Raw genomic sequence first — 23339 nt, 5'->3', positions numbered from 1 at the left:
TCAGCTTCTCCACCAGTGCTGGTCTTCCTCGTCATGGGAGTACCAGTCCCCGTCTATGACGACGTGGGGCTTGGCCTGCTGTACCCCCTCCAGCAGCTTTCGCGTCTCCTCGGGGTATTGCTCTTTGCACAGCCTGCGGGGAGGAGAGGGAAGGGGGCTCATGAAGAAGGCTCTGCCTTTGTCTCCTGGTAGCCCTTCTCCAAGGTTTCTGGATGACGCAGCAATTACCTGCGAACCTTTGGTACACAGGAGTATGGGTCCCCTCCCCGAGTGGGGGGAATGCGGGTTCCCTCAGGTGTCTCCCTCTCCCACCATCCGAAGCGGCACGTGCCACTCAGCCCCGTGTGAGGCCCCCATGACAGGAAGTGAGGAACAGTGATGGAGAAGGGTGACTCCCTGCGCCCACCAAGTTTAGACTGCAATGGAAGCCAGAGAAATGGGCGTTTGTAATTGGCAGGCTGCGTTGCTTTTACACGCCTTCTGTCATTACGTCCCAAGGTCATTGGAAGGACACCTCGGGTGTGGAGTGCTGCTGCATTGCTAACCTCTCCTATTGCACGAACCCCCAAGTCCTCGGCCCCTCTTGTGCACAGAGGTTATTGTCTACCTAGTTCTTTAACATTCTGCTGCCTCACTTTATATGGGTGGGGGCGGGGAAAGCCATGAGAGGGGGAAGGAAGGAGGACTCCATTCCACCTGCTGGTTCACTCCCTAAGTGGCCTCAGCAGGGGCTGGGCCCAGGGGCTAGAAGGGCAGCCCAGCTGTCCCATGTGGGTGGCAGGGACCACCGAGTTTGAGTTGACATCTGTTTACCTGTGTAGGTGGGAGAAGGACTGAAGAGGTGCTAGCTTCAAGTTCCTGAGCCAGCATACCAGGGGTCCCCCACTAAAACACGGGGGGTTAGGTGGATGAATGAGTATCCCAGTTCACACCTTGGACAGAATCACAGGAGGCGCCCAAGGAAGTCCAGGTCTGGCACTGCACCCTGTTCATCACCACCCAGTCCTGTCAGAGGCCATGCCCGGCCTCGGGTCCTCCATGCCCGGCCTCGGGTCCTCCATGCCCGGCCTCGGGTCCTCCATGCCCGTCGCCAAGTCACAGCAGTTCGGTTTTTGAGCATCGATGTTTGTATGTTAATGCCTCCCTTGACCACCTGCCCCAAAGCTGGCTCCGTCATATTGGGCACCTTGCCTATTCTCATTCCCCCACACGCAGCTTGGCACCAGGGCCAAGGTTGGCACGTGTTGGATAAGGAGACCGACACCATCAGCAGCGTTGCTGCCAGCGGGCCGCCCATGCCGGGAGCGGGGCTGCGGCTCCCAAGAGGAGCTCCGGGCACTCACCCGATGACCCGCAGCTTGGAGGTGGGACAGGTGAAGGCGGAACATAGCTTCTTCACCCCCTGCGGGCAGAAGTGGTTCTGCAGCAGATTGAGGCTGATGAGCTGCTGGTTGTACGACAGGGCCAGCACCAGGGTCTTGCAGCAGTCCGAAGTCAGCTGGCAGGCCTCCAACCTGCAGAAACGATGCTGGAGATGAGTGCTGGGCATTGGGCATGGCCGCTTTGCTTAAACATTACAAAAGCAGAGAAGATAGGGAAAGAAATTTTTCAGCAACTGGTTCACTCCCCAAATGGCTACAGTGGCCAGGGCTGGGCAAGTCGAAGCCACAACTCCGTCTGGGTCTTCCGCATGTGTGCAGAGGCCCCAGCACTTGGACCATCGTCCACTGCTTCTCCGGGAACATTAGCGGGGAGCTGGATCAAAAATGGAACAGCCATGACTGGAAATGGTACTCACGCGGGATGCCAGGGTTGCAGATGGTAGCCCAACTTGCATTATAAGAATTTCAGGGTCTAGCAAGAAAAGTCTGTAGCAGGCCTTTGGTGGCAAATAGGCAGATGGGCATACATGCCATCCAACTGCCTTTTGCAGATCCAACAGCTCTTGGCTACCTGGGGGAAAGTGCTGGAAAGATGGAGCAGGTGAAGGCCATGGGGGAAAACTTCCAGAAAGTACTTGAGACAGAACATGATCTCAGAGACAAGAGAAGGGGAGTTTGGAGAGCGGGATGCACCTCGAGGAAGGAGATGGGGCTTGGCTCGAGCCCCAGGCGCAGGACAGGAAGACGCTCTAACCTGGCTTTCGGCAGTTAGAAACAAGAGTGGCAAACATCCTGGGTGCCTGGCGAGCCCTGCCACCCTCAGCTGGCTCCAGTGTTAGCATCCTGGCTGCAGGACTCTGGCTGAACGCCGAGCCTCCGTGGTCACGCCTGTCCCCGTCCCTGGGGACACGTGGGCTCTCTGGATTCACTATTCCGGATGCTTCATGCCAGTGAAGCCAGAGCACCTGGTCTGCCAGGCACGACGTGCTCCGTGCAGGTAATGTTTTTCTGAGGTTTCTGCTGGGGCTGGCACCAGTGCTCGACTGCTTCGCGTGGCTAAACTCCACTCGGCTGGGGGTGGGGGAGCACCCTGGGGGATTTGGGTGTTCACTGGGGTTTTCAGAACCACACTATGAGGTCACTTCAAAAACTGGAAGAACAGGCAATGGAGAGCTAATTCTCATGCAAATATTTGTTCATCTACAGTCGTTTCACATGCAAGTCCTTTTCAAGATCCGTTTTGAGCATGGGTTCTTAGTTTTAGATCAAAGCAAACTTGTCTTTTCAGTCTATGTCCCATCCTTCTCGCCAGTCCTTGTGTCTCAACACCAAAGACCGGGCCACCTGCGTCAAGCACTGCCCGTGTAGCGTCAGGCTGGCACACTGGGGTAGCCTGGGGCTCTTTCAAGTCTGTCCGTATGCCTCACCCCCAGGCACTTCCACACTGTTCCTCTCATGCCCAGGAGCCCAGCTGGGATGAGCATGGCACCTGTGGTCCTGCCCTAGGTGTTGGCTGATCAACTTGACCATCAGGAGCCAGCAGGTTGTCAGCCATCTTTGGGTGACCTCACCGCACGTCCCCCCACCCCCCGAGCCCCAGGAACTCACCCGAGTCTCTGCAGGGCACTGGTCCGTTGCTTCAGCCCCTCGCACAGCGCTGCCACCCCACTGTCCCCCAGGGCGTTGCTGCCGAGATCCAGGCTCCTCAGGTATTTGCTTCTCATGATCATATGGGACAGGCTCTCGCAGCAAGCCGCGGTGAGCTGGCAGCCTGCCACCCTGGGTGGAGGGGAATGAGAGGGCAAGCCCGCAGCAGTGACATGACCAGAGCTCAGACAGCTCTTCCCTTTGCTTGTAAATGCCCTCCTATCGACCCTGAACAGCCCGGACAGCGTGCCAGCTCCGAGCCTGGAGGCTGTGAGCAGGGTTGTACAGTAGCAGGTTCAACAACAGCTGCTTGGCTCCGATCTGGTTCCCTGTTACTACTCCTTGGAAGACACCTGAAGTTGTCCCAAATCCTTGAACCCCTGGCGACTCAGGGAGGGCAGGACGGTGTCCCTGGGCTCCTGGCTAAACCTTGAGTCAATCTGCCTATTGTGGGTAACAGGGGAATCGACCAGTAAAGATCTACCTTTCACATCTTAAAAAATACCCCAACAACTTGGGGGACAGATGGCAGCTGGGAGAGTGGGAAGTATTGGGTAGAACTTGCCTTCCCGCCCAGAGATGGGGAGGTGGGGTCGGAGTTGCCATGCTCCATGGGAAGGGGGAGAAACAGGCAAGTCCTGGGCAACAAAGTGGTGACAGAAGTTACCGACATGGCAATAGAGCACCACAAAGGAGGAGGCCAACTTGGGGGCAGAATGGACCCCGAGGCAACGGCTGGATTCCGAGTACAAATGACAGCAGTCGCCTCGGAATCCCACACGGCTCGAGCGTCCATTTCTGAGTGCCAGCACGATGCCACAGTCAGAAAATTCTCCATCGGACTGTATGGCAGGTTAAATGCAGGCACACCATCAAGGGCTCTGTGTGCAAGCTGTGTATGAAAAACATTCCCTATTGAAACTTGGAGCCCATGGCCTAGGCATCTGGGGACACGCGAGTATTCCCAAAAGCAGAACATCTGTGGCTCTCTGGCTAGGAGGCACTCAGCTGTCAGCAGCTCAGGCCTGGGGGGGGACAGGGCTTCTCAGGAGGCATGTGGGTCATGGAGGAGGGCGGGGGCCGAAGGTCACATGGGAACAGCCGAGTCCCCGGTGCCACAGTGGATAAGTGACGAGGCCCGAACTCCCTGCACTTTGGGTTAATGCTCTCAGTGATTCTCTCCAGGGAAGACCAGTTTCTACGTCACGCACAAGGCCTACGTTTAGTTCCTCTTGTTCATTACCGGGTAGGGAGAGATTTTAGCACGATTCTACTTTTGGTCAATTTCACCTTTGTTATTGAAAATACTACTGCATATACAAGGATCTGTAAGGCACTCATGACGCCCACAGTGCACACAAACTCAGTGTCCGCATGGATTCTGGCTGCGATGCAATAGCTAAGGAATCCCATACTGCCCTTACTGTATCCTGCGCATCATCAAGATGGACAAGAGACCACACCAGGCTCTGGATCCCTTCTTGCAGTAGGAACTGGTGGGCCTGCGAGTTTGCTATTCAGAGCACACCCACCCCTGGGCCATTTGCTGCTAAGAACAACACCGTTTATGGCTCAAGGAAGAACCACCTCAGGAGGGCATTTGCCTAACAGCTAATAGCAATGCATTTTTGCTGGGCTACAGGGGTCTGGCCTGTTCTGATCTGTTCCATTGTCCGTAGGGGGATGGAGGCTCTTTCCTGTGGACCAAAACCGGTCCAACCAGGGCCAAGAAACTCGGAGGCCAGACAGACACACCCCTCCCTGGCTATGGCTGAAGATCAGCTAGGCATCAACCAATCTGAGGGATTAGAGGGTGGGGGTGCCCAGAACTGTCTTTTTCCCTGGAGCTCTTATTCAGAATGGTTTGTCAACACATCTACATGCTTGGAGTGTCTGCTGTGAAAGTGAACGGCAGCTGACCCCGGGGACCTAGTTAGTTTTGGGGTCTGGTTTCCCCTGTTTATCCCTCTTGACCCGCTGGGAGGCGACCCCCCACCTCCCCCCGGCTCACCAGCCCCATGGCCAACGGGCCACTTACTCCAGGTCCTGCAGGTGGCAAGACAGTTCACGCAGGACCTCATACAGCAGCTTAATCCCACTGTCTCCCAAGGGGTTCCGGCTGAGGCTCAGGTGCGTCAGCTGCCTGTTGTCCTTGAGCGCAAACGCGAGGTAGCCACAGCCAGCAATATCCAGGCCACACTGGTTCAGCCTGTGGGAAGACACGAGGGGAGGGCAAAGGTCACTTCATTGAAGGCTGGTGGGAGCCTCGTCCTCTTTGTCCACTCGCACTCAGGACTAGTTGGGGCCATGATGGGGACTGGGGTACACTGGCTGCTCCACGTTCTTGGTCTTCCCTTTGGATTTCCTTCCAACGTGAGTTTCCCACGACTGCTGTGTGACAGAGGACTTCACACTGCTTTGTTCGTAACAGAGACTTGACATCTGATCCTGGAAGTCCACAGCCCATGCAGGCCTCAAGGCGAGGGGGCAGCTGAGCCGCTGGAGGCACCCACCTTCCTCAGTCCCGGCCCCGTCACCGCGGCTTTAGAGCTGGCACCACTCAGACCTCTGATCTTCCCACCATCTTTCCTTTCCGAGGATTCCTGCACTCAGAGACCATGTAACCCAGCCAGGAGGCTCTCATCTCGGATCTCCAGTCTCACTTGTAGGGCGTTTTCATCACATGCCTGCTGATTCCAGACACGTGGTCCTTTCCTTGGTGCTGGTGGGGGTAGCGCCCCATCATGTACTGGGAAATGTGGGAAGCAGGCTGCTTCCATGGTTTGAAATGGTCTCCAATGCAGTTCCATGTTAGCATCATTCACAGAATAAGGCAAAACACGGGGCGGTTGATGAACACATGGTCAGAGGTTCCCAGGAGCCCACCCTGCCCCTCCATGGTCCAAGGGGCAGGACCAGCTGAGCCAGCAGCTGTGAGAACTGCAGGTTCACTCTGCAGGTGAACCAAGGCCCAGCTCACTTTCCCTGGGACAGACCGCATCGAAGAGCCGAAGCCCGGGGTCCGCAGGTCTGCACCTGTCACGACAGTGTTCTGAGTGTGCAGGTTTTATTCTTGCCGTTGATCCCTAAATGACACGCCATGGTGACCACCCCACCGACACAGCATTCACATTGTGTTGAACGTCATCTAGACACAATGTCATTGAATGAGAAAATACAAAAGTTGCATGGTTTCCAGAAGGGGCTGGAGCACCCACTGACCAGAGGATCTGGGGGATCCCTCTCATAGATTGCCAAGGACAGGCAGGAGCACCAACATGGAGCACCATGGCTTTGTGCCTCCTGCAAGCGCCAGCATCGTGCTGGCTCATGTCCCAGCTGCTCCATTTCCCATCCAGCTCCCTGCCTGTGGCCTGGGAAAGCAGTCGAGGACGGCCCAAAGCCTTGGGACCCTGCACCTGCGTGGGAGACCCAAAAGAAGCTCCTAGATCCTAGCTTCGGATCAGCTCAGCTCTGGCTATTGTCGATGTTCGGGGAATGAACAAGCAGATGGAAGATGTGTCTCTCCTCTCTGTAAACCCACCTTTCAAATAGAACTACATTTTTTAACAAAGGCAAGCAAGCTAAGAAGGCCTTCAAGGAAGCCAGCCCAACTTACACCAGCCTCTGCAGACTTGAATCCGGGATGGCACGGCACAGTGGACTCAGGCCCTCAGGGTCCAGGGGGTTCCGTGACAGGCACAGGTGTGTCAAGCTCCGGTTGTTGGTGAGGGCTAAGGCCAGGATATGGCAGCTGGTGGCCATGAGGCCACAGTCCTCCAGCCTGCAAGGAGAGACCCAGGGGGACAGTGAGGTAGTCTAACTCCCTGCTCTTCCTTGGCCAGGGAGAAACATGGACTTGGACACGTCTCACGCCCCTCTTCAGCTCCACGTGTCCCAAATATGAGGTTTGTTCCAGCGTGACAGAAATGGGCCGGGCATCATGGTGCGAGGTCCTGCTGGGAGCTAGTGCGTCGTGCCCACTGTTCAAACTCTCCCTATGTCTCACCTGTCCCTCATGACCTTGCCAAGGTTACAGTAGCCAGTACTCTGTAGGTCCTGTAAAGGGGCCCACTATGTCTCAACGCCTGCTTTAGGAAGTCCGCAGGTAATGAATGCCAATAAACCTTACCGTGGCGGGCCTAGCTCAGCCTCGTGCGAGTCTGTTGCACGAGGCTACTTCATTAAGTTCAGGAAACCCTGATTGTATGTAGTATCTTGGCACCAAAAAACTTTAATATTACAGCTTTTCTCTACAATAAACTTTGTGAAGAGTCCTGATAAATCTTTAAGGCATGCATTTGTTGATTATTCAAATTTGATCCTAAGCTGCATGCATTACAGTATTTAGAGAGAGCATGAACTGTATACTATCAGTTAAAAATGAACTGTGACACGAATCCCATTGACGGAACCTGCTACATGGGCGACACTCCTGCGACCACAGGGAGTCCCTCCTTCCCTCCAGAGGGCGACGTAGCGCCACGCAGAGCCCGTGTGCTTTGTTGCATCTACTTCAGACAGAGCCGGAGAGCTGGGCAGATGCGGGAGCTGGCCTCAGGCTTGCATTCAAAAAAGCCCTGTGTCCGTGTAGTCAGCTGTGATGTCCCTGCTGGAGGGCTGGGATTCCTGGTCTAGCGAGAGCGCCCCCTCTTTAAGCACCACGAGCCCAGGGGGAGCAGAGAGTCACCCATATGCTCCCGCTCACGTTAGCTCACACGAAGCTGGGAGATGCGCCGGCTCGCAGGGCCATCCTTCCGCCCCTTCCCTCCACCCGCACCCCGCCCTTGGCCCATGCACCCTTCCAAAGCTGTCAGGACAGAGGACTTCTAGGACCTAGGAAGTCCCAGGTGAAGCCTCAGCTCTTGGGAACCAAGACAGCTCCCACTTGGGGTGCGTCTTCGAGTCCAGGGTGATCTTAGATGGCCCATTCCTCCGCACGTGTCCATAAATGGACTGCAAATCACCTGAGGTTGTGAGAACACAGTCAGTGGAATTCGAGCACTCAGCAGGGGGCTCGCGTGCGCAGAGCTGTGGGAGTATACTATGGCTCTTTTCCTCCGCAGACATGGCCAGTAAGAAAGCGGCACCCCTTTGGACCCCCCTGTGCTGCAGGTACAGCTTTGCAGCCCCCTCCTGCCTCCACACAGAAGCACTCCTGCTGCAGTAATGCTGGGACTTGCCCCTACTCTGGGTAGGCAGCAGCAGGTACCCCTACCCTGACTGGCTGCTTGGTTGATGCTGGGATGGGATCCACTTTTGAGACCTTGGGTACCAAGAAAAGGCATGCTCGGGTCTGCACCGTGCCTGTTGCCACCCCATTGCAGCACCGCCAGGTGGAGCTCTCCAGTTGTGGAGTCCAGCCTCACCGAAGCCACTCGCAGCCCCGTGCTCGGAGAGCTCTGTAACAGCTGGCATCTCGCCCCTGCTCCTGTCTGTCACATCAGTCGAGCGTTTAGAGAAAGGCTGTGCTATCGTCTTCTCTCCCACGATCTGACCTGGTCCTCACCCAAGGCTGAGCGGCCACGGATTCCCCTCCCCACCACACCCATGGCATCGCAGCCCATAACACTCACGTTAACCTTCGCAGCGTGCACCAGGAGGGCCGCAGGGCATCACACAGCAGTTTCAGGCCCCAGTCAGTCACTTTGTTTCCGGCCATGCCCAGAATTTTCAGGCTGGTGGACTTGTGAATGACCTGGGAGATCATCAGGTAGCAGGGCTGGCTCAGGCTGCAGAAGTCTAGCCTGTGGGGCAGGCGAGGGAGACATAAGCGGTGGCCTGGCACACCCATGCAACAGCTGCTTCCCATCTGGGCATGGACAGGCAGCCTCAGGCCCTCCCGTCCTCATCCTGGTGCTGGCAGTGACCAGCCAACACTCCCGGTCTGTCCTTGCCCCATCTTTCCACCTGGATCGGTAACGCTGCCTTGCACGCCCATGGTGCCTCTAACTGCCACGGCTGTGCCCGCCGCTCAGCGGTCAGCAGCCCACCTTAGTGACTCCAGGACGCTGTTCGGGTGCTTCAGCGCCTCGCAGGCCATCTTCACATCCTGCTCCTGCAGGTGCGTGCCTCCCAGGTCGAGGTGCTTGAGGTTATGGTTTGTGACGAGAGTTGCCCAGAGGTGATGGAGACCGGCCGATACCTGGGCGCCCTTCAGTCTGTGGGAGCAGAGAAAGACCCGAGTCAGCCATGCCCCCGGGCCCCTCTTCCCTTTCCAACAGAAAGGATTACAAATCGCTTCCTAGCTCAGGTCATTTGCAAGCAACAAATACTTGAGCACCTAGGATTCCAATATTTGCGAGATGGAGACAGGTCTACCTGCCAGCTGCCTCCCGAGTGACCGGGGCTGTGCCAGGCAAAACGCCAGGAGCCTGAATTTACCAAGGTCTCCCCCTGTGGTGAGCAGAGACCCAAGCAGTTCAACTGTTTTCTGTCTCCAGGCACATTGGAAGGAGAGCAGCTGGGACTCCAGTGCTCCAGACGCAGGGCGCTGGCGTTCCTGCCTAGAATACTCCGCGTGATCCCTGCTCTAGGAGAGGACACGCTCAACGAGGAGCTGGATGGCCAGCTGGCCTGAAACACAGGACCCCAAGAGTGCCAGGCCAGAGAAAGACATCCAAGTGCCTTGTGCGACACGGCACTATTTGCACAAGAGGCACGCATGCTTCTAACTTGTGAAACATCTGTTGACATTTCCTAGAAGGTGTGCGTGAGGCCGCCTCCAGCAGGTGTGTCAGGGGCACCAGGGTCCTACAGGACAGTTTCCACAATCCCACCGTCCTCTTGTCCCGCAGTGCCGTGACACGCACAGTGAGGCCCCAGTCAGGGACGTCAGAGCACAGTGGCTGGAAGCGGTGGATGGGTATGGTTCTGAGGGGGAACTGCGTGAGAGCACGAAGGGGTCCACAAAGTTCCCCCTCCAACTTGGTTCCTAGCCCTCCCCACACACTGGGAACACACTGGAGGAGTCCCAGAGGGGCAGCCACTCTGCAGGTGTGGCGCAGAGCTGGGACCTAGCTGGGGCTGGGGGTTGGGGCCAGGCTGCCTTACATCAGACGCTGTATTTTACAGGTTGGGTGCCTCAGCTTGGCACAGAGCATCTTCATGGCCCATTCGTTCAGGATACTGTGGCCCAGGTCCAGCTGCTGCAGCTGAGGGTGGGTAGCCAGCACAGAGCAGAAATTTTCCCACCACTCATCAACGATCGTCTTGCATTGCATCCTGTGTTGAGAAGACAGACACCCTTCCATGTCACAGATCGGACACGAGTGGCTGTCCGTCCCAGCACCGCGAGGGGATCTGCCTGTTTAGGCAGGGCAGGGCTAACTTCCCCACATTGGGCAAAGCCTTCTGGAACATTCGTGCCGTCACAGAAGATTCCATCAGTGGACCCTGTGACAGGCAAGCGGTGCGTCAGAGGGAACGGCGAACTCACCACTGGGGAATCCTGGGCCACGTGGGGGTCTCCTCCTTCAGGAAGATGTCTTGGACATCCACGCGGATTTTCCGCAAGTGGCGACAGCACTGCAGACAGAAGGACGACACCACCAGGTCCATCCTCTGGCTGACCCGCAGCCACAGGTCCTGGAAACTGTCCAAGGCCAAGAGCACAAACTCTTTATCTTGGGTCTCGAACAGACAGTAGAAGGACTCCATGGCGTTCTCGGGGGCCAGGGTGCCGGCCTGCAGCCCCAGGAGGGAGATCCAGCTGGTCAGCTCTTGTCTTGCCGTCCCCTGGGGGACCGTGCACCCCAGCAGAACCTCCAGGGCCCTCAGCACTTCCTGACTCATGAGGCCGAACAGGAAGCGCTTCATGCCTCCCAAGTGGGCGGGGACAACGGTCTGTTGCAGCTCCTTCCAGTGCCACGGGATTGCAGGGAGCAGGGAGCAGGAAGACTTCCGAGGCGCCAGGGCCTCCAGCACGTAGTACAGGGCGGCAAAGAAGTCCCGGAGGCTGAGGTGCAGGAAGGCGTAGCGCTCCCCGGCGTGGTTGTGGTTGGCCGGGAGGAGGACGCTCATGAGGGGAGGCGCAGAGAGCTCGTCGCCGCGCAGCCCCAGAGCGCGCAGCTCCTCCGCGTGGAACACCGACCTCTTTGCCCACACGCTCTCGGCGGCCAGGCGGCACAGGCCCAGCAGCACGGCCCGCTCCGGGCGGCCCAGGCAGTGCTGCAGGACGCCTTCCGGGGCCAGCTGATGGAACACGAAGGCTGCGTACAAGGCCGTAAGGGTCTGGCACCCGGGCGCCCCTGCACTCCTGCCGGTCGCCTCCTGCAGCTCCAGTGCCCTGCAGACCAGCAGGCACACGGTGGAGACCTGGCACTGATCGAAGAGCTGGTGGTTGTCCATCACGGAGTGCAGCACCTGCATTTTGCCCTGCTCGTCAGGGACGTGCTTCTGCAGCAGCTGGATCCGTCTTTGCACCGAGAGGCCGCTAATGGCCAGGTAGAGGGGCGCCGTGGCCAGCGGCTGCAGCTTGGCCAGGTCTGCATTCCGCACGGTGACCACCAGGAAGCACCCCGGGAGCAGGACCTGCCGCAGCAGGCTGTGCACCAGGACCATCCCGGGCTGCCTCTCCGTCCAGGTTCTGCACTGCCTCTCCTCGTTGGGCCCGAGGCCGGGGCTCAGCTCAAAGCCGTCCAAGATGAACAGCAGCTTCTCGGGGTGGGACAAGATCTTAGACACTGGCGCCTCCGGGGTCGGCCACTCCCTGGCGACCAGCTCCCCGAAGCTGCTCTCCTCGCCCCAGGACGTGTCATCAGCATCGAAGAAGAAGACGTAGGAGAACAGGCCCTGGTAGATCTCCCCCTCTGCCCAGCTCAGCATGAGCCGGCGAGCCAAGGCCGACTTCCCGATGCCAGGTTTCCCATGCAGGACGACCGTGTGAGGCTGCGCCCCTGCCTTGTCTGGGTTGAAGACATCCACCAGCACTTGCATCTCAGGCCAGACGGCAGAAGCGGTGCCTTTGGGGTGGCCTTGAGAGTCAGACTTCATGGCAAATTTGCTGGCGACGTGTGTCCTGTAGTTTGCCACGTCCACTTCGCTGTCGGGGCCTGCGCAGGAGACAGACAGCACATCTGAAGGTCGGGATTCTTAGCCAACGAATGAGACCGTAAACCTGGGCTCTGGGGGCCGTGTGAGGGACAGTGTGCGTTCCCCAAGCGGACCCCGAGCCAGTCCATTCCCTTCTACAGAGGGCTTTGCAAAAGCCTCAAGCTCTGCTGGTTCCCCTCACTCGGCTGCTGTCACTTGAGACCCGACGCACCATCACCCGTCCCGACAGTCCAAGCATGGACCACCTTGCTGTGCTTGGCACATGGGTGTTTAACACCTGGCCTCCTGGACACACGTCTGTGTTCGCTGAGCCATCCAACAAAAACTTAAAAAATGAAAACGTCGGATGCATGCACTACAGAGTATCACACGAGGGCTCCCACCAAGAGACCTAAAGAGAGCCGATGCTACGATACGACCCTCAAAATCACCGTGCCGAGTGAGACTGTCACATGGCCTGCTACGGCAAATGGCCCGCATACAGGGAAGAGCAGAACTGACAACACAGAATGAGTGATGTCCCAGACAGTACGGGCGTTCCTTGGGGGGGAGGGGCGGACAAAGAGCCTTGGAATTAGTGGCAGCTGGACAACTTTGAATATACCCAAACTCCCTGAAACAGACACTTAGAGTGGATCAGATCTAAACCAACAAAGACTCAAGCTGCCACTGCTGCTGGAAGCTGCTCTTGACCACTCAACTCCCTCTGTGCAGCCCGGGAGCCTCGGGATCCAGCCTCACTCCCTTTCTGCCTTGGTTAGCTGCTGTGCAGTTCTCAACTACAAACCCAACGAAGGCAGCACAGAGGGGGCCCCATGATAGTCCCACCACGTGACCTCAAAGGGTGGGTACTCCCTAAGTGTCAGCTGACAGCAGGAATGAAGCCCCAGCTGCGTGGAGCCATGCAGAGCACAGGGCTGCTCCCGACTGCACCGGGCACGTGCGGGGCGTGCCAGCTCGTCCACCACAGTTGTGAGTCTTTGGGATTTTCCTTGGGGTGTGGGCACCCGTGGCATCTGAGCTGATCCCGAGAGCCTGAGCGAAGGATCGAGCACAGCAGCTGGGCGAGGGTGGAGGGGAAAGACGCCCAGGCCTGCAAGCCTGCCCTCGCTCCCTCTGCCCACCTTCCTGTCAGGGCAGCTCTATACAAACAAGCCTTTTCTCTACCTTGTTCCCTGGTCCCTTCTGCGCCGCCGTTGTGTCCCGCAGTCTGTGAGGTTTCTGCAAAAGAGGGGGAGAGAATGAAATCCAACACAGACACCTCAGACCACCACTATTTGCCATTCCACATTTCACCTTATGGCCAGCTAGGAACATGGCATGGCTGGGCGAGTAGAATGTACTAGAACCACGGCCACTAGATATATTCAAAAATTATACATTTCTGTAGACTGGCAATAAAAATATTGCTTTTATTTTAGCATGAGAAAATATTTTAGAAATAGATTTGAGGTGTTAAGATTTGAAAACAAAGCACAATTAGAGGGATTTAAGGATCTTAATGTGAACAAGCATCCCAATTTATGTTCCAGTGGTAGCATCCGACTCGAGTCTACACAGTTTAGTGTAACCATGTCAGAGTACCAACTGAAGCAAAAATCTCGAGGCTTATCCCCAAAGTGATGTGGAAATCCTGAGGGCACCGAGTAGCCAAGTCGGAAACTCCGATTTCAGACTTACTGAGAAAACAGCACAAATGTCAGGGTAGCCCTGGTCCAAGGACACACACCGCCACCCAGAGAAACCGCTTTCAGAGGCTACAGGGAAACCCATAATCTACCCAAGATCTACAGCCAGCTGGTAGACAGGCGCGCGCGCGCGCGCGCACACACACACACACACACAGAGCCTAAAGGGAAACCCACACTCTACAGCCAGCTGGTAGAGAGGCGCGCACACACACACCCTAAAGGGAAACCCACACCCTACAGTCAGTCGGTACCACGGGCGTCTGCACAGTTTGAAGCGGGAACAGATGCCATCTCATGTGGTGCAACAAGTAGGTATTGGTACAAAAAGTGTCACATTGCATGCCCTCGTCACCGCTGCATCCCAGACACAATGAACTTAAACCAGACCCAAAGCTTGAATGCTGAGAAGATCCGACTATAAAACCCCTAATACTGATGTAATCCCCACCCCCAATACTCAACGATTTTCTCGAAAACCCCAAGAAGCAAGCGTGCAAAGAGACAAATTCACCTTCATACAAATGAAAACTTTTTGTGCTTCAAGCAGATCTGAAGAAAATCCCAAAGCCAGAGTATTGGCACAGCATGGCTGCTGCAGGCCTGTGCTTCACAGCACCACTTAGGGGACACAAATGGGACAGGACTGGGCCGCTGACGCTAGGACCAAGACACTAACACCTGTTTGCTCATGGTTTATGTCAAGTCTTAGGGATGACACGGCACCGCATAGTGGCTGAGCCATCAGCTTTCCGTATGAGCCCAGCTTGCCTCGGTGTGCCCAAGCTGGTAGATTGGAGCTCCCATTAGCGACCGGGCAAAATCCTCCAGACACATTCTCCTAACTAGGACTTGGGTTTCAATGCTCAGCAAAGCACCTGACCCACCACGTCCCAAGAGGAGGTGGGCCCGCTCCAGTGGGCACCTGCTGGATGAGCACAGCCCAATCAGTTTTGCTTCAGGCCTGCTGCCAAGATTACTCTCCAAGTGAATCCATCTCACAGCATTGCTCAGCCCGTTGGGTAACTTAGAGGATACAGTAAGCTATAATTCTGTAAGAATCAACAGGCTTCTAAAGCCTTAAGCCTTGCTGCCCAGCACACTGTGAGCAGTGATTGGAGAGCTGCTTCTTTGTCCCCCGCAAGGGTGTCTGCCTAAAGCAGGGTGTCACAGGCTTGTCAGCCTGCCTGGATGCACCCCGACTCGAGAGGCAAATAGGACCGAATCTCATCTTTTCCAGAAAGGAGTTCTCAGGAGGTCATCAAGTTCTCTACATTTGACAGGAGCCTTCCGATTGCAACCAAGACTGTGACCACAGAGCTCTTGGAGTAAGAATTGCCAGGTCCCCAGAACCCGTCTGGTCAGTTCCCAACAGCCCAGGGCTCTCCAGAATAGCCACCCTCATCGGAAGTCGAGTACAGTTGCCATGGGCAGCCGTTTACCACACAGCTTTAGTCATGCCTGCTTTTCTGCCACTCCCGTCCCCTACAAACCTGGCACTTCGTTGCTTGGTCCTTGGTCAGTCTTGATTGGGGTAGCTTCTTCTAGCATCTTATCCGGTAACTGTCCTGCAAGACAAAGTCACAACAACGGTCGGAGGCAGGGCGAGAACAGCTCTGGCCCTGCACGTCCTTGGGGAGCCCGGGTGGCTTCAGGGCCTCTGTCCAGAGCAGCCAATGGAGGACACCACAGCCCCAGGAGGTTCATAGCTCGACATCACCCGTGTCTGACCCAGGTCAACTGTTAACCCGATGCCTGCGAGTCTTCCATGTTGGAGGGCCAGCCTGGACGGCGCTGCCCCGGCCCCCTTGCTGGGGAGACCTCACTTCTGGTGTCTCCGGGGGGTAAGATTAGGGATGGCCTGCCCCATCTCCTCACGCCTGACAACTTTGACCCCACACTCCATCCCTGCAGTTACTGCTTAAAGTTGGCTTTGCCGGTGTCTGAGACGCCTCCCAGTCCTTACAGCTGCCACCCTGCAGCCCACGCCACCTCTGCCTCCTGTGGCACTGGAGCAACCTCAGATTCCCCATGCCTGCTGGCAGCTCCCTCACCTGGCACATCAGCCGAGACCCCAGCTCACTCATCTTCAGTCCCTTTAGGACTGCTGTTGGATGAACTGCCACCACACCGAGCTCCTGCCCGCCAGGCCACCCTGTCATTCCTCATCATTCCACTGGGCCCAGGCCACATGCTGTGCCCCCCACTGTTGGGTCAAACCAGTGACCTCAAGGCCATCGGTTTCCTCATTCTGTCCCCTAGTCTGAACTTCATTTCTCCTGCCAAGTGATGCTAGCTTTCCCCTTTTGGTAACGTGCAAAAGGAATGACTTACATTTTTGACACCATTCATTTTAAAAATAGCCCATGTCATCTTCTACCATTGTGGAAACTCTCATATGCCCCCTGGCGCTCGACACATGAGCAGTCAACGTACAAGCCACCCTTGCCATCTGGTAACTCACGGACTGGCCCTGGTTCTCCAGAGAGCTTTGGCCCATTGGAAAATGGGCCAAACTTGAACTTCAGCACGAGGCCTTCAGGTGCTTGAACTTCAGCACGAGGCCTCACCCAGGGAGCATCAGCTCCCTGCTCATCTTCCCACCCTCCCGTCTGCAGACCAACACCACCTCTGCTTGAGGTCCTGTAGAGGTCAGCCCCAGCTGTGCCCAGGTGGCCGATGGGCACCCAGCTGTGCCCAGGTGGCATTCAGAGTCATCTTCCGGGTCAGCCTGGCTGCCCAGTCAGGGAACTATGCAAGTTTTTCAGTTATGCAAACTTTTCAGTCTGACTGAAGACCTGTCCTGATAAACATTTTTTAATCCTCTTCCGATTGTCCTATGTTCTTCATCTGGCCCACGCCCATGACTGACATGGACCCTAAGTAAAACCAGTTTTCACATCAGCCCCTGGGATTCCAGCTCCTCATCTGGAGTAAACAGGGAGACACCCACCGCCCAGCCACCCCAGTGTGCTCTGGAGACAGCTCACAGAAGCTTGGCAACGGCTCGGGGAGCACTACAGCACCTGTTCAGAGGTATGGCACCCGAGGGTTGGTTCGAGGGGAGACTGGCCCAGCTCTCCCGAGTGGTCCTGGCAGGAGCACACCGGGCCCATCCGTCAACTTGGCTGCACTGAGTCCGAGCTGGGCAGCTGCGCACTGAGGCAGCACCTGCTTCCAGCAGGGAAGCGCATGCCAGACTCACTGTGGGGATGGGCCCAGCTACACACACGTTCCCAAGTCCCCACCTCCAAGCCCAGGCTCACTCAGGTCTTACTTCTCATCTCCTCCCTGGCCTTCTCCGAGAGCATCAGCAGCTCCATCTCCTGGAAGATGTCGATGCAGATGGTCCAGGCCCGCTCACGGTCGCAGTACTCGTGCAGGAGGGCGGCCAGGCCGTCTGTGCTGGCCTCGTCCACCTGCGCCCATGGCAGGGCGTCCAGGGTCGACTTGCCGTGCTTCTGCAGCAGCTGTTTGAATCTCTGGAATTCTTCTTTGTCCAGCTCCTTGAGGCACAGTTGCAGTCCGTAGTTGGAAAAGGAGATCAGGCTGTCACTCTCTGTGGAGACCCAGGGCGGAAGGCACGGGGTCTGGTCCAGGAGTAGACTTTTGGATGATTCGGAAGTTATTGGATCTGTGAGAAGAGGGACAAGACTGAAATTGGTGGCAGACTTCTCCCACGCCAGCACCTCATCTCCTTGGCCCCAGAAACAAGTCTCTGCAGATGCAGTATAGCCTGCCCTTCCACCTGCCTGTTGCTAGGAGGTCTGGGACGATCTGCCATGCCCCAAGCAGCACACAGCATACTCAGAGGACCTGAGACACTTGGAGAGCCTTCAGCCGGTGTGCTGGTCTCAAGGACACAGGCAGGCACAGCCCTGGCCGTTAGCAACACTGACGCTGTGTCTTAGCTCAGCTGTCCGCTCATCACCGGAATGAGCATCGAGAGTGACGTTTTGGTAGAAAGACGAAGCACTTCTATCTAGATGAACACTCTGGAACAAGGACTGATAACCCAGCCGGGCAAAGGGTTATCGTGGTTATTGCTGTTTTTATTTGAAAGGCTGAGGTACTGAAGGAGAGAGATCTTTCAGCCCCTGCTTCACTCCCCAGATGTCCGCAACTAGTTGTACCTGGGGCCACAGCACCCCGAATGCACCCGTTTTCTGCTACCGAACGCAAGATTGAGCATGTGTGTTCCCTGGTAGGAGACCCCCTGGGTAAGGCACGTTTAAAACGGCCTTAAAATAGGGTCGGCCACTGTGGTGTCGTTAAGCTTCCACCTGCAGCACCGGCATTCCACATGGGCACCCATTGAAGTCCTGAGTCCTCGGTCCCCTATAGCTGTCGGGAATTCGGAAGAAGGTCCTGGCTTTGGACTGGCAAAGCAGGACAAGAAGCTGTCAACGAGCCCACATGCTCCCTCAACCGGTCGCTCACTGAGAGGACTCGGAGCAGGTGAGCCTGTCAGTGCCTGCTCCTCTTGGTCGTGAAGCCATCCGATGGAGCGGGAAGGAGATGTTACAGTTAACGTGCGTGGGGAGATGGGTACCACACGGAGCAGGGAATTTATCACAGAACCTAGGAAATCAGGAACTGGGCTGTGCAAAGAGGGGACATGAACATTCCACCTGGGCACGAGCAGCCGGTCAGAAAACAGGAAGCTATGGAAGCCTATAACTTAGAAAGCTTCTGAGGAACACCTGTGCATTAAGACAGAAGGTCTGTTTTGAAGTGAACTCGGGTTCACTTCCAGGTCAGCGGCCTCAGAGTCCTGCTGAGGTTTTCCTGAGAACAGAAGTTCTTGAACACTCTGAAAAGTCCTGGGTAGGGGGCCAGAACCGAGATCCCTGTGGGCACCGGTTCATATCCCAACAGCTCCCCTTCCCATCCAGCTCCCTGCCTGTGGCCTGGGAAAGCAGTCGAGGACGGCCCGAAGCCTTGGGCCCTGCACCCGCGTGGGGGACCCGGAAGAGGCTCCTGGCTGTGGATCAGCTCAGCTCCGGCCATTGTGGCTATTTGGAGAGTTAAAGTAACAGATGAAAGATTTCTCTGCATAACTCTGCCTTCCTAACCAGTCTTAGGAGTTCCCAGGTAGACCGGAGAATCCAGAAAACTATTTGTCTGCTGAGGTCCAAGCCAGACCAACATCCACCAGAGGTCACTTCTTAGTGCTGGAGGCAGAAAGAAAGCACCAGACCGACAACCCAAACCAGCAACAAGTCCTCTACATTTGGCACTGCTAGTGCCCACGAGTTCCTGCTTTACTCCAGTAATACGCAATGGGATGCCATGTCTCCGTCTCACAGCAGAGAGGAGGCCAAGATGGCAAACTCCCCTCCCTAGTGAGTTAAGATCCTCCTGGGAGCCGGTGTCAGGCAGCAGCAGGTTCAGCTGCCACCCGCAGCCCTAGCATCCCATAGGGGCACCAGTTCTAGTCCTCACTGCTCCGCTTCCAGCTCCCTGCTTATGGCCTGGGAAAGCTGCAGAGGATGGCCCAAAGCCCTGGGACCCTGACTTCATTCGGGAGACTCGAAGACGCTGGCTTTGGCCGGCCCCAGCCCTGGCCATTGTAGCCATGTGGGGAGTGACCAGCAGATGGCGATCTCTCCAACTCTGCCTTTCAAATACAGTCCGATCCCTGAGCAAACAGTACATAAAAGCTGACAGAATGAAGGCCTCTTCGAATCCAAAATGATCACAGCTCAAGATATTAACAAGAGCCAAGGAGGGCTCAGCGCGGTGGCCTACCGGCTCTAGTCCTCGCCCTGCACACACTGGGATCCCATTTGGGCGCCGGTTCTGATCCCGGCAGCTTCACTTCCCATCCAGCTCCCTGCCTGTGGCCTGGGAAAGCAGTCGAGGACGGCTCCAAGCCTTGGGATCCTGCACCCGCGTGGGAGACCTGGAAGAAGTTCCCATCTTTGGATTTGCGCAGCACTGGTCGTTGCGGTCACTTGGGGAGTAAATCATCGGACAGATCTTCCTCTCTGTCTCTCCTCCTCTCTGTATCTGACTTTGCAATAAAATAAATCTTAAAAGAGCAAAGGGCCTGAACTGGCACCTGTGGATGGCTTTTAAACGAACCCGAGACCAATGTGGTTGTTTGATTGGGAGTGAGAATCACCGTGGTGTACTAAGCTGTGTCGTCCATTGCACCTGACCACATACCACCTTCTCACAGTACATGAAGGGGGCATCCCATGTTACTGAGGATGCAGACAAGTGCCAGCTGCCAGGGCAATGAAGCCCCATCCATAAAGATGCTCTGTTATATTGAGAGAAAAGGGGCAATGCCAGCTCACTGCCCATCTGCCTATCTCTGCAATGGCCACAGCTTGACCAGGCCTTAAGCTGAAACAGTGGACTCCTTACCCATGCCCCTGCCTGCCAGGGTACAGGTCAGTACGAGGGGTCAGAACAATACAAGGCCTGGACTCCGAGCTGCCTGGGAACGGAAGTGGCATCCCAGGGGAGCAGCTCAGCTCTGCTGCCGGATGCCCGCTGCTGTCCACCCATCTCTCAAGGCCCAGAATCCCTGGGCACGGCTTTATTAAGTGCAGACACCGAGGGGCCGATTGGTATCAGGTGGGTGTGCTCCTCCCAGGTGTGCACACCCAGCAGGCAGACCACACGGGTGCTCTGCTCCCACCCAAGCAGGCAGAGGACCCCTGGGGGACAAGCAGAAAACAGCCAAGGGAACAGGGACAAGTGGCAACCGGGAGAGGGCCTGCTCCGTGTACCCAGTGCTTCCAAACGCCCCCTTTCAAAGGCCATTAGGAGGAGCGACCAGAAGGAAATGCATCTCACCGCCCACAGTTGGGGGTCTTGCCCCGTCTGCCCACACCACCCAGGGACACGTTACTGATAGAGTGCTGTCACTCAGGACAGGGCTTGCCTGCACATCCCTGGGCGTATTTAGGGAAACATGGACCGCACAGGTGGAAGAAATGGTCACTTCTAACCTCTTACAGCGCCATCCTGGGGCCAGGCTTCAGATGTTACTCTTGCAGCTTTTTGAATTTGAAAGGCAGAGTTACAGACCGAATAAAAAAAAAAAAGTCTCTCCAAATGGCTTCAAGGACCACAGCTGGGGCTGGCTTGAACCTGGACGCTTTCTCTGGCTCTCCCATGTGGGCTCAGAGGCCCCAGCACTCGTGCCATTCTCCACTGCTTTCCCAGTTATATTAACAGGAAGCCGAGTTGGAAGTGGAGCAGCCAGAACTGGAGCCAGTGCTGCAGGCAAAGGGCCGAATATGCCACCGTGCCCCACGGATGCCTAGACTTGAGCTCTGGTTCTGTGCTCCATTCCAGCTTCCTGCTGATATGCATCGTAAGGACCAGCAGGTGGGCCGGGGAGAGCTGGATTGAGTCCCTGGCTCCTGGCTCTGGGGAGCTAACCAGCATATGGGAACCAACTGTGTCTCCGTCTTGCTCTCTGCCTTGCAAGGGATGAAAGCTAACTTGTTAACACACACCAAGGTTATGAAGCCCTTCACCGTTTGCAACACACCAGGGAAGTCACAGGGCACACACAGGTGAGCAGGTGCGCGTTCTCTTCGACGGAATGGCTCCCCACAGCTCTCTCATCTGTTCTGCTGGGTTGCTAAAGCCTCCGCTGAACCTTCATGCACAGGTGCCCAAGCCTTGGAGTCCACGGGAGCCAGCTAGACACGGCCGCTACCCTCCAGGCAAACCATGGCATTCGCCTGGAACTCCGGCTCCACACCACCTCAGGATCTCCAGTCTGATAACCACAAGTCATAGCTGTGCTTTGTAGACACAATGAATACAGTAACAACCCCGACTTCCCCCAACTCTCACCTAAATGTGGGAATACCATAACTGGTCTACTTCAGACTCAGAAGGGCGAGGGGCTTACCGGACTACCCCAGGTAGTGATGTTCTGGGAGCATTGGTCAGCAACTCCGGGTTCTTAGGGTTCTGAGCTCCGACTAGCATGAAGGCAGAGAAGGGGGAGGCACGCAGCGGGAAGGCCCCGAGAGAAGGGAGAGCCACGGGAAGAAGGACCAAGCACGAAGAGCACTTACCGCCTTGGGCCTCCTCCATGGTCGGACGGCATGCGTGGGTCCACGGCTGGGAGTCAGGCGAGTACAGCAACGCCCACGGACGCCTGCTCAGTGATGCCTTTGAGGGCTCTGGGAAGGAGGCGCCTCCTCATTGGCTACCACGGCTGCACCTGTGAGCGCCAGGTTGGGCTGCTCATGAGCGGGCTGCTCGCACCTGTGCTGGGAGTGGTGTCCAGGCACAGCCTCCCCAAGCAGCTCGACGCCATCGCTGTGGGCCTGCCTGCCTGTGCCATCCCCACCTGGAATTACCGTTCCCAAACGTAAGTTGTGCACAAAACAAAACAAAAAGCAAAAAAACCGCTTTGTCTTATGCTGTGAGTAGGTGAGTTGTAACTGTGTTTTTGTAGGGTGGAACGCGGTGGGACACGCAGAGCACGTGGAATCAGTCAAGCCAATTAACTGATGGGAGCTCAGGATGAGCTCGGTTTTGTACTTTAAGGATGTATTCATTTATATAAAAGGGAGAGAGAGAGATAGCGCACGTGCGAGAGACAGGCGGAACAGCACGTTTGCCATCCCCCAGTCTCCCCGGGCCGCACGCGTGGGGACTTTCTGTCCTCAGCATCAACTTGCTGCACGCAGGAATCCGAGTGACCTGGGAGAGCGCCGTGTGGATGTGAGCCCTGAGTGCACAGCCTGTGGCCCAGGGGCTGCCCACCTCCCAGCAGGGGTGCTGGGCTGAGAGCTGGCCTGCCACAGCGCCAGGACAGGATGTGGTGGCTGCTCTATCCAGCAGTAACACCTTTGTCAGAGACCGCTGCCCACTGTGGTAATGACCCACAGCTGGCCCTGGCTAGCTTGGGTTCCCTCATTCCTGTGCCTACTAGGAGTTGTGTAACAGGAGCCCCCCATTTCCATAGTTTTCACCCCTCCGTTGGGGAGCTGTGAGAGTACACCCTTCCTGGGTTGGGGTTCCCACAGGAGGGTACGGGGACCAGAGTGGGGTCTGCGTTCTGGTCTGGATATGGCTGCAATCTCCCTAGGCACAAATGTGGACTAGAGCTGGGTGCACCTAACCGGACTAGACGCCAGCGCCATCTGGCGCTCTGGAGAACCTGGGTAGATGTAGGATGGACTAGGCTAGGTCTCTGTCCCTACTGAGCCACGTGTGAGCAGTGTCTGGGTATGGATGAGCCTTGGCTGGGGTGAAACACCTAACAGTAAGAACTGGAATGGATTGAAGGCCAGAAAGCAGGGCTGGCCCATGGAACCACCAGTACGCGCAAGATCTGGCCCAGGGAGAGGTTCTGATGGAGGAGCTTTCCTCTGTTGGAAGACAGTCCCTGCAGGTAAGCATAAGAGCCACAATAGGGAGCAACCCAGACCAGGCCGAGGAAGACGCTCACCAGCATACATTTGGCACAGGTCGGGGGGCAGACCAGGCTGAACCAGTTCACATCACCCGCTGGTGAATCTGAGCGCCAGAATAGAGTGTGGATCAGGCCAGGTTCGGTCACAACACAAACCAGTACACATTA

The 23339-nt window shown here is 56.5% G+C and overlaps 1 protein-coding gene across 1 annotated transcript; it reads right to left on the bottom strand.

Annotated features, from left to right (window-relative positions):
- On the bottom strand, positions 1–21841 carry NLRP5 (NLR family pyrin domain containing 5). Its single transcript, XM_040978253.1, has 15 exons — positions 21823–21841; positions 17049–17330; positions 15265–15339; positions 15214–15232; positions 13668–13762; positions 13251–13304; positions 10468–12082; positions 10083–10253; positions 9023–9190; positions 8606–8776; positions 6649–6813; positions 5068–5238; positions 2991–3161; positions 1344–1514; positions 1–133 (listed from the first exon to the last, which is right to left on the bottom strand). Exons 1-15 carry the CDS (start codon positions 21839–21841, stop codon positions 1–3), a joined length of 3480 nt encoding a protein of 1159 aa, XP_040834187.1.
- Between the last annotated feature and the right edge of the window lie 1498 nt (positions 21842–23339).

Source organism: Ochotona curzoniae, unplaced genomic scaffold (genome assembly GCF_017591425.1).
Source record: "Ochotona curzoniae isolate NIBS_2020 unplaced genomic scaffold, NIBS_Ocur_1.0 contig_2861, whole genome shotgun sequence".
Lineage (NCBI taxonomy): Eukaryota > Metazoa > Chordata > Mammalia > Lagomorpha > Ochotonidae > Ochotona > Ochotona curzoniae.
This window is presented reverse-complemented; position numbering and strand designations above follow the sequence as displayed.